General features: G+C 38.3%; 1 protein-coding gene across 1 annotated transcript in view; it reads right to left on the bottom strand.

The window, feature by feature from the left end:
• The window catches only part of LOC148523468 (attractin-like protein 1), a gene marked incomplete at its 3' end in the record, with an annotated part of 317,484 nt that overhangs the window by 180,301 nt on the left and 117,037 nt on the right, over window positions 1–20,146 (bottom strand). The window contains exons 2-3 of the mRNA XM_088473211.1: window positions 13,015–13,098; window positions 12,183–12,296 (exon numbers count right to left, since the gene is read on the bottom strand). Of these exons, the coding sequence (XP_088329337.1) occupies window positions 12,183–12,296; window positions 13,015–13,098 (198 nt within the window). The remainder of the gene's footprint in view (window positions 1–12,182; window positions 12,297–13,014; window positions 13,099–20,146) is intronic.

Raw genomic sequence — 20,146 nt, 5'->3', positions numbered from 1 at the left:
GATGCATGGTTATTTATATAGTATATAGATAGAGCATTATTTATTTAGTGTATATAGAGATACAGGGTTATTTATATAGTATATAGTGTTACTTATACAGTATATAGACAGAGCATTATTTATTTAGTGTATATAGAGATGCATGGTTATTTATATAGTATATAGATAGAGCATTATTTATTTAGTGTATATAGAAATACAGGGTTATTTATATAGTATATAGTGTTACTTATACAGTATATAGACAGAGCATTATTTATTTAGTGTATATAGAGATACAGGGTTATTTATACAGTATATAGTGTTACTTATACACTATATAGAGCATTATTTATTTAGTGTATATAGAGATACAGGGTTATTTATATAGTATATAGTGTTACTTATACAGTATATAGACAGAGCATTATTTATTTAGTGTATATAGAGATACAGGGTTATTTATACAGTATATAGTGTTACTTATATAGTATATAGATAGAGCATTATTTATTTAGTGTATATAGAGATACAGGGTTATTTATATAGTATATAGTGTTACTTATACACTATATAGAGCATTATTTATTTAGTGTATATAGAGATACAGGGTTATTTATACAGTATATAGTGTTACTTATATAGTATATAGATAGAGCATTATTTATTTAGTGTATATAGAGATACAGGGTTATTTATATAGTATATATATAGAGCATTATTTATTTAGTGTATATAGAGATACAGAGTTATTTATTTAGTGTATATAGAGATACGGGGTTATTTATATAGTATATAGAGATACAGGGTTATTTATATAGTATATATATATATATATATATATATATATATATATATATATATATAGAGCATGATTTATTTAGTGTATATATAGAAACAGGGTTATTTATATAGTATATAGATCATTATTTATTTAGTGTATATAGAGATGCATGGTTATTTATATAGTATATAGATAGAGCATTATTTATTTAGTGTATATAGAGATACAGGGTTATTTATATAGTATATAGATCATTATTTATTTAGTGTATATAGAGATGCATGGTTATTTATATAGTATATAGATAGAGCATTATTTATTTAGTGTATATAGAGATACAGGGTTATTTATATAGTATATAGAGCATTATTTATTTAGTGTATATAGAGATGCATGGTTATTTATATAGTATATAGATAGAGCATTATTTATTTAGTGTATATATAGAAACAGGGTTATTTATATAGTATATAGATCATTATTTATTTAGTGTATATAGAGATGCATGGTTATTTATATAGTATATAGATAGAGCATTATTTATTTAGTGTATATAGAGATACAGGGTTATTTATATAGTATATAGATAGAGCATTATTTCTTTAGTGTATACAGAGATACAGGGTTATTTATATAGTATATATATATAGAGCATGATTTATTTAGTGTATATAGAGATACAGGGTTATTGATATAGTATATATATAGAGCATGATTTATTTAATGTATATAGAGATACAGAGTTATTTATTTAGTGTATATAGAGATACGGGGTTATTTATATAGTATATAGATAGAGCATTATTTATTTAGTGTATACAGAGATACAGGGTTATTTATATAGTATATATATATATATATATATATATATATATATATATATATAGAGAGAGAGAGAGAGCATGATTTATTTAGTGTATATATAGATACAGGGTTATTTATATAGTATATAGAGCATTATTTATTTAGTGTATATAGAGATGCATGGTTATTTATCTAGTATATAGATAGAGCATTATTTATTTAGTGTATATAGAGATACAGGGTTATTTATATAGTATATAGTGTTACTTATACAGTATATAGACAGAGCATTATTTATTTAGTGTATATAGAGATACAGGGTTATTAATATAGTATATAGATAGAGCATTATTTATTTAGTGTATATAGAGATACAGGGTTATTTATATAGTATATAGTGTTACTTATACAGTATATAGACAGAGCATTATTTATTTAGTGTATATAGAGATACAGGGTTATTTATATAGTATATAGTGTTACTTATACAGTATATAGATAGAGCATTATTTATTTAGTGTACATAGAGATATAGAGTTATTTATATAGTATATAGATAAAGCATTATTATTTAGTGTATATAGAGATACAGGGTTATTTATACAGTATATAGTGTTACTTATACAGTATATAGATAGAGCATTATTTATTTAGTGTATATAGATACAGGGTTATTTATATAGTATATATATATATAGAGCATGATTTATTTAGTGTATGTAGAGATACAGAGTTATTTATTTAGTGTATATAGAGATACGGGGTTATTTATATAGTATATAGAGCATTATTTATTTAGAGTATATAGAGATACAGGGTTATTTATATAGTATATATATATATAGAGCATTATTTATTTAGTGTATATAGAGATACAGAGTTATTTATTTAGTGTATATAGAGATACGGGGTTATTTATATAGTATATAGTGTTACTTATACAGTATATAGATAGAGCATTATTTATTTAGTGTATATAGAGATACAGGGTTATCTCTATAGTATATAGAGCATTATTTATTTAGTGTATATAGAGATGCATGGTTATTTATATAGTATATAGATAGAGCATTATTTATTTAGTGTATATAGAGATACAGGGTTATTTATATAGTATATAGTGTTACTTATACAGTATATAGACAGAGCATTATTTATTTAGTGTATATAGAGATGCATGGTTATTTATATAGTATATAGATAGAGCATTATTTATTTAGTGTATATAGAAATACAGGGTTATTTATATAGTATATAGTGTTACTTATACAGTATATAGACAGAGCATTATTTATTTAGTGTATATAGAGATACAGGGTTATTTATACAGTATATAGTGTTACTTATACACTATATAGAGCATTATTTATTTAGTGTATATAGAGATACAGGGTTATTTATATAGTATATAGTGTTACTTATACAGTATATAGACAGAGCATTATTTATTTAGTGTATATAGAGATACAGGGTTATTTATACAGTATATAGTGTTACTTATATAGTATATAGATAGAGCATTATTTATTTAGTGTATATAGAGATACAGGGTTATTTATATAGTATATAGTGTTACTTATACACTATATAGAGCATTATTTATTTAGTGTATATAGAGATACAGGGTTATTTATACAGTATATAGTGTTACTTATATAGTATATAGATAGAGCATTATTTATTTAGTGTATATAGAGATACAGGGTTATTTATATAGTATATATATAGAGCATTATTTATTTAGTGTATATAGAGATACAGAGTTATTTATTTAGTGTATATAGAGATACGGGGTTATTTATATAGTATATAGAGATACAGGGTTATTTATATAGTATATATATATATATATATATATATATATATATATATATATAGAGCATGATTTATTTAGTGTATATATAGAAACAGGGTTATTTATATAGTATATAGATCATTATTTATTTAGTGTATATAGAGATGCATGGTTATTTATATAGTATATAGATAGAGCATTATTTATTTAGTGTATATAGAGATACAGGGTTATTTATATAGTATATAGATCATTATTTATTTAGTGTATATAGAGATGCATGGTTATTTATATAGTATATAGATAGAGCATTATTTATTTAGTGTATATAGAGATACAGGGTTATTTATATAGTATATAGAGCATTATTTATTTAGTGTATATAGAGATGCATGGTTATTTATATAGTATATAGATAGAGCATTATTTATTTAGTGTATATATAGAAACAGGGTTATTTATATAGTATATAGATCATTATTTATTTAGTGTATATAGAGATGCATGGTTATTTATATAGTATATAGATAGAGCATTATTTATTTAGTGTATATAGAGATACAGGGTTATTTATATAGTATATAGATAGAGCATTATTTCTTTAGTGTATACAGAGATACAGGGTTATTTATATAGTATATATATATAGAGCATGATTTATTTAGTGTATATAGAGATACAGGGTTATTGATATAGTATATATATAGAGCATGATTTATTTAATGTATATAGAGATACAGAGTTATTTATTTAGTGTATATAGAGATACGGGGTTATTTATATAGTATATAGATAGAGCATTATTTATTTAGTGTATATAGAGATACAGGGTTATTTATACAGTATATAGTGTTACTTATACACTATATAGAGCATTATTTATTTAGTGTATATAGAGATACAGGGTTATTTATATAGTATATAGTGTTACTTATACAGTATATAGACAGAGCATTATTTATTTAGTGTATATAGAGATACAGGGTTATTTATACAGTATATAGTGTTACTTATACAGTATATAGAGCATTATTTATTTAGTGTATATAGAGATACAGGGTTATTTATATAGTATATAGTTTTACTTATACAGTACATAGATAGAGCATTATTTATTTAGTGTATATAGAGATACAGGGTTATTTATATAGTATATATATAGAGCATTATTTATTTAGTGTATATATTAGAGATACAGGGTTATTTATATAGTATATATATATAGAGCATGATTTATTTAGTGTATATAGAGATACAGAGTTATTTATTTAGTGTATATAGAGATACAGGGTTATTTATATAGTATATATATTGAGCATGATTTATTTAGTTTATATAGAGATACAGGGTTATTTATATAGTATATAGAGCATTATTTATTTAGTGTATATAGAGATGCATGGTTATTTATATAGTATATAGATAGAGCATTATTTATTTAGTGTATATAGAGATACAGGGTTATTTATATAGTATATAGTGTTACTTATACAGTATATAGACAGAGCATTATTTATTTAGTGTATATAGAGATACAGGGTTATTTATACAGTATATAGTGTTACTTATACAGTATTTAGATAGAGCATTATTTATTTAGTGTATATAGAGATACAGGGTTATTTATATAGTATATAGTGTTACTTATACAGTATACAGATAAAGCATTATTTATTTAGTGTATATAGAGATACAGGGTTATTTATATAGTATATATATAGAGCATGATTTATTTAGTGTATATAGAGATACAGAGTTATTTATTTAGTGTATATAGAGATACGGGGTTATTTATATAGTATATAGAGATACAGGGTTATTTATATAGTATATATATATATAATATATATATATATAGAGAGCATGATTTATTTAGTGTATATATAGAAACAGGGTTATTTATATAGTATATAGATCATTATTTATTTAGTGTATATAGAGATGCATGGTTATTTATATAGTATATAGATAGAGCATTATTTATTTAGTGTATATAGAGATACAGGGTTATTTATATAGTATATAGTGTTACTTATACAGTATATAGACAGAGCATTATTTATTTAGTGTATATAGAGATACAGGGTTATTAATATAGTATATAGATAGAGCATTATTTATTTAGTGTATATAGAGATACAGGGTTATTTATATAGTATATAGTGTTACTTATACAGTATATAGACAGAGCATTATTTATTTAGTGTATATAGAGATACAGGGTTATTTATATAGTATATAGTGTTACTTATACAGTATATAGATAGAGCATTATTTATTTAGTGTATATAGAGATATAGAGTTATTTATATAGTATATAGATAAAGCATTATTATTTAGTGTATATAGAGATACAGGGTTATTTATACAGTATATAGTGTTACTTATATAGTATATAGATAGAGCATTATTTATTTAGTGTATATAGAGATACAGGGTTATTTATATAATATATAGTGCTACTTATACAGTATATAGATAGAGCATTATTTATTTAGAGTATATAGAGATACAGGGTTATTTATATAGTATATATATATATAGAGCATGATTTATTTAGTGTATATAGAGATACAGAGTTATTTATTTAGTGTATATAGAGATACGGGGTTATTTATATAGTATATAGTGTTACTTATACAGTATACAGATAAAGCATTATTTATTTAGTGTATATAGAGATACAGGGTTATTTATATAGTATATATATAGAGCATGATTTATTTAGTGTATATAGAGATACAGTTATTTATTTAGTGTATATAGAGATACGGGTTATTTATATAGTATATAGTGTTACTTATACAGTATATAGATAGAGCATTATTTATTTAGTGTATACAGAGATACAGGGTTATTTACATAGTATATATATAGAGCATGATTTATTTAGTGTATATAGAGATACAGGGTTATTTATATAGTATATAGAGCATTATTTATTTAGTGTATATAGAGATGCATGGTTATTTATATAGTATATAGAGCATTATTTATTTAGTGTATATAAAGATATAGTTATTTATATAGTATATATATAGAGCATTATTTATTTAGTGTATATAGAGATACAGGGTTATTTATACAGTATATAGTGTTACTTACACAGTATATAGATGGAACATTCTTTATTTAGTGTATATAGAGATACAGGGTTATTTATATAGTACATAGATAGAGCATTATTTATTTAGTGTATATAGAGATACAGGGTTATTTATATAGTATATAGATAGAGCATTATTTCTTTAGTGTATACAGAGATACAGGGTTATTTATATAGTATATATATATAGAGCATGATTTATTTAGTGTATATAGAGATACAGGGTTATTTATATAGTATATATAGAGAGCATGATTTATTTAATGTATATAGAGATACAGAGTTATTTATTTAGTGTATATAGAGATACGGGGTTATTTATATAGTATATAGATAGAGCATTATTTATTTAGTGTATACAGAGATACAGGGTTATTTATATAGTATATATATATAGAGCATGATTTATTTAGTGTATATAGAGATACAGGGTTATTTATATAGTATATAGAGCATTATTTATTTAGTGAATACAGAGATACAGGGTTATTTATATAGTATATATATAGACCATGATTTATTTAGTGTATATAGAGATACGGGGTTATTTATGGGATTGGATTGAAATACAGGCGGCTGAATCTCGATAGTGACAGGCTGACAGGTGAAGATGCCGACGCCCGGTGGTAAGTATGCTAACCCTCCCCTCTCCTCCCCCTAACCATCCCTTAGGGTGCCTAACCCTAACCTCCGCCCCATGGGTGCCTAGCCCTAACCCTCCCTCTCCGCACCCTAAACCTAACCCTACCGGGGGATGCCTAACCCTAACCTCCCCATAGCCTAACCCTAACTTCCCCCCAGTGCCTAACCCTAACCCCCCCCTTCCCGTAGCCTAACCCTAACCTTCCCCAGGGGGGTGCCTAACCCCAAATCCCCCCCCGGTGGTCCCTAAACCTAACCCCTCCATCCCCGGGCTAAGTGTATACTTATCCGGAAGAGAGGACGAGCAGACCGGCGTCCTCGGCATTCCGGCATCGGGATTAATATAGGCATCGGTATTTCGACGCCTATGTTAAATCCCTTGCCAGGATTACGCTGTCCGGATTGAGACCAGCGACCATGCGGTCTCATAACTACATCCCGTTATTTATATAGTATATAGTGTTACTTATACAGTATAGATATATAGAGCGTTATTTACTTAGTGTATAAAGATACAGTGTTATTTATATAGTATATACAGAGTTATTTATTTAGTGTATACAGAGATAATCTATATACTATATAAATAAGTGTATTTAAATAGTATAGATATAGAGAGATACAGGGTTATTTCTTTAGTGCACAGAGGATTACAGTGTTATTTATGTAATATATAGGGGCCATATACTATTAGTCGCGATAAGACGTTTTTATAAAAAAAAATTTAATTTGTGCAAAAATGGTCTTCGGGCAATCCCAGTAGCAATCCTATTAGCAATCCCAGTAGCAATCCCAGTAGCAGCAAGTTTCGCATATGAGAAAACCTGTAAAGGAATATTGCAATTCTGCATTCGGGACTCTTCAGCAGGTGATAATCCATGCAAAACCCCTATTTTTGGGTAAAAATGTCAGGACTTGGACACCCCCCTTAATGACTAATTAGGAAAAATAATAATTACTGTAACTTAATTTGGCCAGTAATGACATATCATTTTTGGAGTGAAAAAGTAAAAAGTGTTGGAAAGTGGGTTTAAAGTATTATGACAGGTACAGATGTGTCCCGATACATCTGTGCGCCGTACGCCATGCCGCTGAGTGGTGATTTATCTCGAAGCATGCTGAAGTAAGGTGCAACGTAATGTACTGAAAGCACTGGAAAAGACATAGTGTGTAATACAACTTCCTGTCCACCAGATGTCGCTTTCCCTAAACTGCATAGTGCATGCGTCACATAGCTAACATAGGCCCTCATTCAGAGCCACTCGCTATTTGCGGTCATTCGTTCTAAAACAAGGGGTGGCTATTCAAATTAACCGTTCGCTGTTTGCGGTCTGTTCACGCCTCTATGTCTGAGCGAGCAAAACTTGCGTTCGTTTTTTGGAAAAATACGCCCCCTGGCCGCTCGCATCCTACGTCATGTCCGCTATTTATTAGATTAATCAAGTACATCGACAAGGGTATGAACTGCTCGCTATTCTTGGGGTTGGTGTTTGCTACCAAAATTTTGCGAGCAGTTCTGACTATAAAATAACCCAGTGACGTGGTCAATGACGCTGCTGTTTTAAATATGCACACCCATAAAACGCCCGTTTTGACCTTTAAGCACGCCTGCGTTCTGATCTCCACTCCCCATTTTCAAGCACCTTCCCCTGTTACCACCCACATACGCCTCTTTCTGTCACTCAAAATAGCAGGCATTAGCTATTTTGCGAGCACATGAATTTTGGCCGCACTGACTGGTTAGCGCATGCGTATAACGAACCGCACGCATGCGCAGTTGGGCTAACATCGCTCGGAACGAACGAGCGGCCGCTTACGAGCGGCTCTGAATCAGGCCCATAGTGCTGTCTGCTGACTGGCTGACGGAACCTGTCATTCATTACACTATACTGTGGTACTAGACTGTGGGCCTGTTTCAGAGCCGAACGCTCTAACCACAGCATATGCGAGCGTACATGATGATGGTCGCGATGGTCAAGACCATCGCGACCATCGGGCTTGCGACGGAGACCCTGCGGTAAGGTCTCGCTGCCGCAAGCCCTGGAGTGATTTTGGCTCTATCAGAGCCCAAATCACTCCCACTGACATTACTAGTGATGTCAGTGGGGCCGGCTTCAGACGGTAGGCGTTCCCATGGGAACGCCTCCGTCTGGTAGGTACGCCCCCGGCACGCCCACCAAAGGGGGTGTGCTGTCAATCAACATCGACAGCACGCCCCCTTTGGAGCGATGGAGAGCCCGTCGCTCGCCGGGTCTCGCGCATGCGCACGACGGAGCTCCCTCCGTCGTGCGCATGCGCAGTGGGGGAACATCGACACGCTTGCGAGCGTCCTGCGCTCGCGATCGGGTCTGAATGACCCCCTGTGTTTTGTCATGAAGGAAGGAGGAAATAAAGACAGAGCAATTCATTTTGGACATCGGTATTTTTAAAATGTAATTATTATTTTTTTCAGTCACTACCGGATTAAAAATAAATCATTTGGTGTGTGCATTCTGTCATATAAAAATACATATCTGTGTTGGCCAGAAGAGACACAATTAGCATTAAATAAAAACAGAGCAATTCCAGTTCAATATTCTTAAGGAACTCTGCCGAACTCAATACACTGATTCCATATTCCCACCCCCCGTCATTTCTATGCTACTGTACACCACCCCGCTGCATTTTATGCTAATCCGCTATTGGCACTGTATTGTACACTTTACCTGCTGTAAAAGTCGCACACGTCACATCACATACACAACAGGTGTGGCTCTCAATACAGCTGGCGTGTGTGGTCGAGTGGTTAAGGCGAACGCCTTACTGAGTGGGCACTTTGGGTTCAAGGCCCGGAAAGGAACAAAGGCCCTCATTCAGAGCCGTACGCTCTGAGCAGAGCGCACGCTCTGAATAAGGGCCGCCCTCCATAAAAATGGAGCGTCCTCCTGGACGCTCGTATAGCGTGCAGTTTGATGGTCGCGATGGTCGTGACCATTGCGACCATCGAAACTGCGAGCCGGAGCCTGCGGTTGAGGTTTTCAACCGCAAGCCCCGGAGTGATTTTGGCTCTATCAGAGCCAAAATCACTCCCACTGACATCACTAGTGATGTCAGTGGGCCGGCTTCTGACGGGAGGCGTTCCCGTGGGAACACCCCCGTCAGGGAGGCACGCCCCCGGCACGCCCACCAAAGGGGGCGTGCTGTCAATCAACATCGACAGCACGCCCCCTTTGATCAGACACAACGAGCGAAGGAAAGTCCTTCGCTCGTCGCGTCTGGCGCATGCGCACGACGGAGCTCCCGCCGTCGTGCGCATGCGCAGAGCACAACATCGACCCACTTGCGAGCGGACAGCCGCTTGCGAGTGGGTCTGAATCAGGCCCAAAGTCATTTTGTGTCAGCCCTTCCTCACCAGTAAGGAGCTGGGACCCAGCAGGGAGTGAGCAGCTGAACTTTCTTCAGCTGAATGACAGAGTGACGGCCGCGATAAGAAGAAATCAATGTCTCCCTGGCGTAATGAGTGACTGAGGACAATTAGAGAGCGCAGCACTCTCAGAGCGGGGAGAAAATAATGAACTGAGCATCAAGCTGCACCGAGAGTTACTAACCTACTTCTCTGGCACCTGGGAACTGCTCCGCGGCCAGTAATCAATACCTGCTCCGCTTATATGTCTCGCTAATGACAAGCAGCCGCTGGCGGTCGCTGCGCCTTCTCCACGTAGCAGAGAGCACAGTGACTGAACAACGGCAGGAAATTATTAATGGGCAGAGATGGAAAAATACTGAAAAGCGATTACTCCTTTGTTCATGCCTAAATCACTACGGAGAAGCTATACATTCTGTGATCCATAGGAAAGGTTCCTGGACTGCACACCCTGACTATATATATAATGGGAGGTGCTACCTGATGAGACTAATTGCAGGCACAGAAACAGACAAATCTCTGGTGCACAACTCCAAATTACTGATAATATATAAATGCAATAACATTTTGCAATCAATAGAGGTTTTTAGCATAATCATGGCCAAGGTTATGGGCCTACCCACCATATCCAGGTAACCTCTTTAGGGTAGGTCCCTAACATACTAGGGTTCAAATCCAGAGCACACGACACCCCCAAACTGGCCCAGGTAAGCCGCCCCAGGGCACCGCCATAGTAAGAAAAGTGCAGTGTAAAAGCCGCTGGGGCAGCTTAGCTGGGCTAGTTTGGGGGTGTCGTGCGCTCTGGATTTGAACCCTAGTATGTTAGGGACCTACCCTAAAGAGGTTACCTGGATATGGTGGGTAGGCCCATAACCTTGGCCATGATTATGCTAAAAACCTCTATTGATTGCAAAATGTTATTGCATTTATATATTATCAGTAATTTGGAGATGTGCACCTGAGATGTGTCTGATTCTGTGATTCATGTATGCACTCAGAGGAGAATCCCTGTGACTGCCACTAGAGGGCGCCAGTGTACGGCACGTCCAGATACAGTGAGATGAATGCTTAGGGGTTGATTTACTAAAGGTCAATTTTAATCGGTCTAAATCAATCAACATCGATGTGTTTCATGGGCTAAATCAGACATTTACTTAAACTTAAAAATCAAATATCAGAAAATTGTCCGTTAGTAAATGTGTGATTTAGCCCCTGAAACACCAAATCAATGTTGATCGATTTTTAATAATTTAGTAAAGTGACCCCATAGAATGTTATATATACTGTACAGCAGCGAAGGCGTCCTAGGTAGACTTACATTACCATCTCCTGACTCTGCATCACAGAATACATTCCCGCTATGTTACACCTAACGCCTCTGCAGCGTCCAGCTAACGCTACGGCACGCTCTGCGCAGAGGAAGCCCCATTTTATGCTGGAGGCAGTAATTGTGGGTAATTTCTTACATATTAATTTCCAGCTATATACACAGCAGCCACAGGACCAGCGGAAAATGCAGAGGGGCGTAATGTAATCTAACACATTGAGGTAAGACGAAAGTAACGTGGCCTAGTGTAACCTTATACTTCTAGGAAAGTGATGCTAAGGTGTATATATATATATATATAAAGGTGAGCGTGTTGTACAGATGGCGGAGACAGGGCCTCACCTTAGGACGGCAATCAGCGGGGAGTATATTGAATCTCCATCATACACATACATATGGTCCCAGCTGCATTCTGTGGCAAAGTGATTGAATCGGAGCCTCAGCACGGCGTTCGGGCTGGAAGAGAGGGGGGAGAGAAGGTTATATTTCTGCGGCTGGATCTCTCCGGATAATCAGCTTCACATTCACAGCTAAACCTTATTCCCAGCCTCCATTAGCACCACAATATACCGGGGACGGGTCTCATCTCCATAGGGTGAGATACACACTGCGCCAAATACAATTGCAGGCGAGAGCTGGGACCCTGCCACATAGAGAGGACGGTGGGCCCCACAGAGCTCTATTTGGGGGGGAGAATTAGTACAAGGGCTGGATAAAGTGCAGGTTACACTTCAGTGTTATAAAGCATCTCCCTAATAATCCCATGGTGATGACATCACTGAGGCAATCGCCATCAGTCCTTAGTGATTATATAAATACAGCCCCCGCTGAGTACAGGTGACTCCTGCCAGGAGATGAGGACATTATCTGCTACAAGATTAATGTGGAGAATCCTCAACTTTACCACGTCACCATATAGTCGCCCATTGGTACATAACCCTGAAGTACCATTTCTCTGCCCTAAACTATGGTTACCATGGAGAGGAAAGCATATAGTTTATATATATGGCATTAGACACTCTCTATCACACAGGCCTTGGCTGTATGTACATAAAGTGTTCCTATACTTGTAGCACAAATCAGGCTGAGCTGTAACTAGCACTAAGGGCACCTAGGCTGCGGCCTCAGTTATTGGGGCTCCCGAAGCTGCACCCCCAGATTAGGAGATACTCACTAGCCCTCTATCAACCACGTGCACTTGGTTTTGTACTTGTAGTTGATGGGTCCGTCCGTCAGGAAGCCTGAGGGCTCCGTTAGCCTGAAAAACAACCAGAAAGCAGATTAATGTCACAGTATGTATCATTGCTTCATCCTGGGAGATACGGTTATCACAGCTACTCATTACCGCCCTGTATTCCCCGTCCCGGGACCCCCTCAGCAGGTGAGAGACCGTGCGAGGGGCCATGTTACCTTACAGAGTGTCGCAGGCATTAGGGCGGAGCTACCAGCACAGTGATGATTGGTGAATAAATGATTCCCGGGACATATAGAGAAAGTGTTCATACACTGGGGAAATTACTTACATTCCAGACTATAACCTGTCTAACAATCATTTTTTAAGAATATTCAACATCTACAAAATGTTTTCTTATAACAACTTAGAAGATTAATAATAATAATAATAATAATAATAAAAAAAAAGTTTTACACCCCAGTGTACAGTGTCACAACAACAATCATTTGTTTAGTGATGGAACCTACTAGGGAATCCCCCATAGCTGTCACTCAATGCTGACCTATGAGCAATGGAAACACTGGGATAAGACATCAGATGCCCCACAGCACCAGTTAGCAGGAATAATTATATATATATACACACACACATATACACACACATACATACACAGTACATGCAGTCACCTTCTCCCACATACTGCTGCTTAAATCCCAAACCCTCTCCCACAATCCCATAGGTGATATTGCTAATGGGGGCACCAATGAGTACGGATGGGAGGGCAGCTTGTGGGCAGGTACATGGGATTACTAGCCTGGGAGGGGATCCGAATTCTGCACAGTGGTCCCCTTGTGGGCACAAATTGAAGGCCAGTGATACATTGTACAGAGGGTGAACGTGAGTGTGACTGGGTGGGATTACTTTGCCACTGGGGTCACTATCCCTCTGGCGGCTGGGTGGGTTCTCTTCTCCCCCCAGTAAATGTACTGTACTCCGTCACTCGGGTAATAGCCGGATCATCCATAAGGCATCACAGACAGCTTCCTAGGGCCCATATTCTCCTAGCTCATTTCTATGTTGCTGGTGTTTGAATAATGGACGGTGTGTAATACTAACGTGCCCACTGTTAGGCAAAACTGATCATCTGGCACAGGGCTAGGACCTAGTGTGCTGGACAATGTGTGGTGTAATTCTGCTATGGCTCAGAAATGGAAAGGTGAAGGGGCCCAAAGCAGTATGGTGCCTAGGGCCCCCTGGGGTCTTAACCCAACTCTAACCACCGGGCCTGTATTCTGGAGCAGTAAGATGGGATTACTCTGCCAGCCGTGTCACCAGCCACGGGGTATTCCTTCTTACCGCCTATTACCACCACCAGGAACCTATCCTGGTACCTGGAGCCGCTAATGTCCTGCAGCGACACCTCCTGGATGGTGAGGGCTAATCCCCACTGGCCACTTACTGTGGATCCGTTCTGCACTGATAGCGAGCAGGGGGTGAGTGCAGAGACACTGTGCTCACTCAGGACAGCCAGAGGCTGGATAAGTCACAGCGCGTACCCGGCGGTCACAGGATACAGAGCATATGCAGGCATCTCGGAAGCTGATATATGTTTATTAGCTCCAATAACATGTCCTAAAAAGTTTAGTGCTCTCAGCTGAAGGTACCAAGAGTACACACAGCACACAGATGTTATACGCTCCTGGGGCTCACAGAGTTCCTTATAGTTAGTACAGACAAACACACACAATACAGTAGATTGGTAAATACAGGCCCCGTCTCTTTAAACCAATCCAGGTTGCTGCATGCACTGTGCAGATGCCTCAGACTGATTCACAGCTGGATACATTATATTCCCCCCCCCCTTGTAGATCCCAAATCTGTTGCTACTTAACCCACAGTAACAATGAAAGGTTGCAAGTAGCATGAGCAGTGACTCTATGATATGTAGTATTTGTCTTGGTGCGCCATCTACTGGATTGACATGTATACTGCAACTTCACGAGTCAAGATAAGCTGCCTGATTAGTACTTAATATATAGTTGAATTTTCCTGCTAAATAGATCATATATATATATATTGAGAGAGAGAGAGAGAGAGAGAGAGAGAGATGTGTATTTCTACATGCATACAAGCTTTGCGTTCGGGGTGTGCAATATATGTATAGGTTGAGTTTCCCATATCCAAAATGTTTGGGACCAGAAGCATTTTGGATATCAATTTTTCCATATTTTGGAATATGTGCATACCATAATGAGATATCTTGGGAATGTGACCCAAATCTAAACAAAGAATGCTTTTATGTTTTATATACACCTTATACACACAGCCTGATGGTGGTTTTATACAATATCTTTAATAATTTTGTGCATCAAACAAAATCTGTGTACATACACAAAATTAATTTGTTTCATATACATCTTATACACACAGCATGATGATGGTATACAATATTTTTTTATAATTTTGTTCATATAACAAAGTTTGATTAAATTGAAATATCAAAAAGCAAAAGTATCTCAGTCATTCTCCAAAAATTCTGTATTTCGGAAAATTCAGTATTTCAGAATATTTGGATATGGGAGACTCAACATATATATATTTGAGGAGCCTGTGCAAATTCTGATAAACATTTTGTTTGTCTCCAAAGCTCATAATCTTTATTTGTCCCCCCAAAATTCTATTCATATACTGTACATCTAGTAATTTTGGGCTTGAGGAGCCTGCACACTGCACACGCCGAGTGTCAGCATTATTGCTCTTGTCCCTGATGTCACAGTGAGATAATACCTAACTGCGTTTCTTTCTACGTGACTAAACTATACAATATTGAAATCGCAATCCAAATTCATCCCGTAGTTTTTGCGTGATGCCGGAAAGAGCAGGCAAACAAAAATTCCCCAAGAAGATACATTTGTGTCTTCATAGTTCATACACAGTCCCAGAGCCTGCGGGGTCCCAGCATCCCTGCGCACTATATCACGTGAGTCGTGTAACATCGCAGAACATCCTGCCCACAGCTCTGCCCACGAAGGGGGTAACGAAGGGGGCATTGGAGTACAACATTCCCCATACAGACAGAGCTGGGGTCATTTCCCCAACTACAAGGATCATGGCATTAATGTTTCAGATTTCTATATGCCCCATTCGTGCACAAATCACTGTCCAAGCTGTCCCCAATTATGTGCAAGCAGCAGAGCACCTACTGTAATAGCAGAAGCCTCGTAATCTGCTGAAACCCCTAACGTGCAGCGCTGCTGGGGTCTTATCGGCCCCTGATACAGAGTACGGTCTTTTACTAGAGGTCCAGATCTATAGCTGGATCCATCGTATTAATGACGTTATTTTAGTTCAGAGACTTGCTAGAACCGAGCCTGGCCTAGGCAGCCTACTGCCACAGGTGGCTACCTCAATGGTGCCCATCTACACCCCCATCAAATCTACTGTAAACATGTCTATATAGCAGTAGTTTGTGCCATAATAGGAAAATATTGGCACATTAATGGCTATTATCAGCCAGCAGTGTACAGACTACTCACTTAGACTTTAGCAGCAAGAAAAATGCTATTTTTTTATGAATTTCCTACATCTGTCTGCTTCCCAAAGACGTCTGGCTCACCCCGATAGGAGGACGGGTAACACGCCAACCTCTGTCTGTGAGAGACTGATTTATTCCCTACAGGGGTTAGGTCAAAATAACTCAGCCAGGAGGGAGATGCCCACTGACCCTCAGGGCACAGTGCCCCAGCCTGGCAGGAGTCCTAGACAAGCATCCATCACTGACAGAGGAGCTATGTACATGCTGGCAATAAGCCCAGATAAACCACAGGACACAGTGAGGACCACGTTCAGTACGCTACACAACTACACTGTGCTGTTGGTCCAATCAAAAAATGGGACACTCCAAGGGGCAAATCTTTTATACCTTTGACTAGACCATATGGAAACGTCTATCACCTACGGTAGCCTCATGGGAGGTGATAAAACGCCAGGACACGGATATCGGTCAGTATCCTGGCACCGGCATGCCGACAGTAAATATTGGGATTAGAGGAGGGTTAGTCCAGTCAGAATAATGACAAGACAATTCTACCATTTGCTATTACACCATGTAATCGCTGTAATTAAAAACCTTGGAACTATCAAGAAATGCAGAAGAGAATTATAGAACTAAGATTAGTTAAGCCTGACGCCTCAAGCGGATAAACTCAGTGACTGGAAATGCTCTGACCCAGGTCACTGCCGACCTTCTCTCTGCCAGAACTAAGGCTCAGCCTCCTGGACCTCTCTGCGGCCTCTAGCACCAGGGACCCCACTCTCCTACTGTACAGCCTCTACTCCACTCTGTGGCACAGTCCTCCCCTGGTTTATCTGCTGCCCCTCCAACTGCCACTCTCTCTCTCTATCCCTGACTCCGCCACCCCACCTCTCCCACGAGGCTCCGTCCCCAGCCCTCTCCTCCCTGTACACCCCCTCCCTTCGGCCTCCAGTGTCAACTCTATGTCAAGAACACCCAAATTGGCTTTTCTTCCCCAACCTTCTACATTTCAATGTAATAGACTGTGAGAGCGAAGTAATGGGGAGTACTCACTGATAAGTGCCGTGCACACACAGAACCATCCAGCCACAGCCAAGGGATCAGCAGTGAGAATGGCGTGGTCACCACCATCCCACCTTTACACAATGCTCTTGGGGTAATAGGAGAAACACCAGGAGCCAGTGAAGACCATAGAGGGGTTTTAAGCATGGGTCCCCTATGCTCTCCATGGTGCTGGAATGATTGACCACTCTAAGCCTTATGCTTACTACATATACAGTGCCTTGCAAAAGTATTCACCCCCTTTGCACGTTTCATGTTATGTTGCCTCACAACCTGGAATTAAAATGGATTGTTTGAAGGTGTGCATCATTTTATTCACAGAACATGCCTACAACTGTGACGTTGTGTTTTTTTTATATTGTGACTCAAACAACATTTAGGACAACATAACAGAAAACTTCAGCGTGCATAACTATTCACCCCCCTAAAGTCAGTACTTTGTCGAGCCACCTTTTGCGGCAATTACAGCTGCAAGTCGCTTTGGATAAGTCTCTATGAGCTTGCCACATCTTGCCCCTGGGATTTTTGCCCATTCCTCAAGGCAAAACTGCTCCAGGTCCTTCATGTTGGATGGTTTCCGCTTGTGAACAGCAATCTTCAAGTCTGACCACAGATTCTCAATTGGGCTTTGACTAGGCCATTCCAACACATTTAAATGTTTCCCCTTAAACCACTCGAGTGTTTCTTTAGCAGTATGCTTCGGGTCATTGTCCTGCTGGAAGGGGATCCTCCGTCCCAGTCTCAAATCACAGGCAGACTGACACAGGTATTGCTCTAGAATATCCCTGTATTTAGCACCATCCATCTTTCCCTCGACTCAGTTTCCCAGTCCCTGCTGCTGACAAACATCCCCATAGCATGATGCTGCCACCACCATGTGTCACTGTGGGGATGGTGGTCTTGGGGTGATGGGATGTGTTGGGTTTGCACCAGACATAGCGTTTTCCTTAGTGGCCAAAAAGTTCAATTTTAGTCTCATTTGACCAGAGCACCTTCCTCCATACATTTGGGGAGTCGCCCACATGCCTTTTGGCAAACTCAAATCGTGTCTTATTATTTTTATCACTAAGTAATGACTTTTTTCGGGCCACTATTCCATAGAGCCCAGTTCTATGGAGTGTACGGCTTATTGTGATCACCGGGCCTCCTTGCCTGGTCTGTGAGTTTTGGTGGGCGGCCCTCTCTTGGCAGGTTTGTTGTGGTACCATGTTCTTTCCATTTGATGAAGGTTGATTTGATGGTGCTCCGGGGGATCATTACAGATTTGGATATTTTTTTATAACCCAAACCAGAATTGTACTTGTACTTTCTCATTTCACTTCACCAAATTAGACTATTTTGTGCAGATCCATAACATAAAATTCAGATTACAAAAATAAATAAATTACAGGTTGTAATGTAACAAAAAAAGCCAAGGGGGTGAATACTTTTGGAAGGCGCTGTAGGTATTACTAGATGCATTATGTCACATTGGTGCTTGTAGCGTAACTGAGAAATAGTTATTCCTGCAGAGAAGCTGAGCCCAGGAGCAATGCTGAAATTTAGAGCAGCACAAGTTCTACAAGCAATATTATCCACGATACAAAACCAGCTCAAAGGGCCAAATAAATCCCAATCTGCAGTCTTCACGTATAAGGTGTGAAATAAAATATACTCACCCGACTTAGGCTGACCTTCCTCTAGGGCAGGGGTCTTCAACCCATGGCCCACGGAGCTCTGTCGGGTGGCCCGCCGACCAGTGGAAGCTGTTCCCCGTGGCCACCCAACAGGCTCCATTTGCCGGGCGCCCGCTGAGAATTTAGTACCAGCGAGCGCCCGGTTCCCTACCTGCACCACACCGCCAGCCGGAGGCTGGAGCTCACTCCCGAGCTCCGGCTCCCGCAGAGTGTGCACTGACGTCTCTCCCATAATACAGACAGGAGAGCAGCCGGGCGGACCGGAGGCAGCAGACGCGGGAGCGGGGTTTAAGGTAAGTAGTAGTATTTTTTTCTTGTAAGCGGCTTCACTACTGAGGGTACTACTACTAGGGGGCATTTCTTTTAGGGGCACTACTACTAGGGAGCATTACTATTAGGGGCACTACTACTAGGGAGCATTACTATTAGGGGCACTACTACTAGGGGGCATTACTATTAGGGGCACTACTACTAGGGGGCATTACTATTAGGGGCACTACTACTAGGGGGCATTACTATTAGGGGCACTACTACTAGGGAGCATTACTATTAGGGGCACTACTACTAGGGGGCATTACTATTAGGGGCACTACTACTAGGGAGCATTACTATTAGGGGCACTACTACTAGGGGGCATTACTATTAGGGGCACTACTACTAGGGAGCATTACTATTAGGGGCACTACTACTAGGGGGCATTACTATTAGGGGCACTACTACTAGGGAGCATTACTATTAGGGGCACTACTACTAGGGGGCATTACTATTAGGGGCACTACTACTAGGGGGCATTACTATTAGGGGGCATTACTACTAGGGAGCATTACTATTAGGGGCACTACTACTAGGGGACATTTCT

This window comes from Taudactylus pleione, unplaced genomic scaffold (genome assembly GCF_031769625.1).
Source record: "Taudactylus pleione unplaced genomic scaffold, aTauple2 ptg000132l, whole genome shotgun sequence".
Classification (NCBI taxonomy): domain Eukaryota; kingdom Metazoa; phylum Chordata; class Amphibia; order Anura; family Myobatrachidae; genus Taudactylus; species Taudactylus pleione.
Note: the sequence above shows the minus strand (reverse complement) of the source record. Positions and strands in the feature narration are given on the sequence as shown.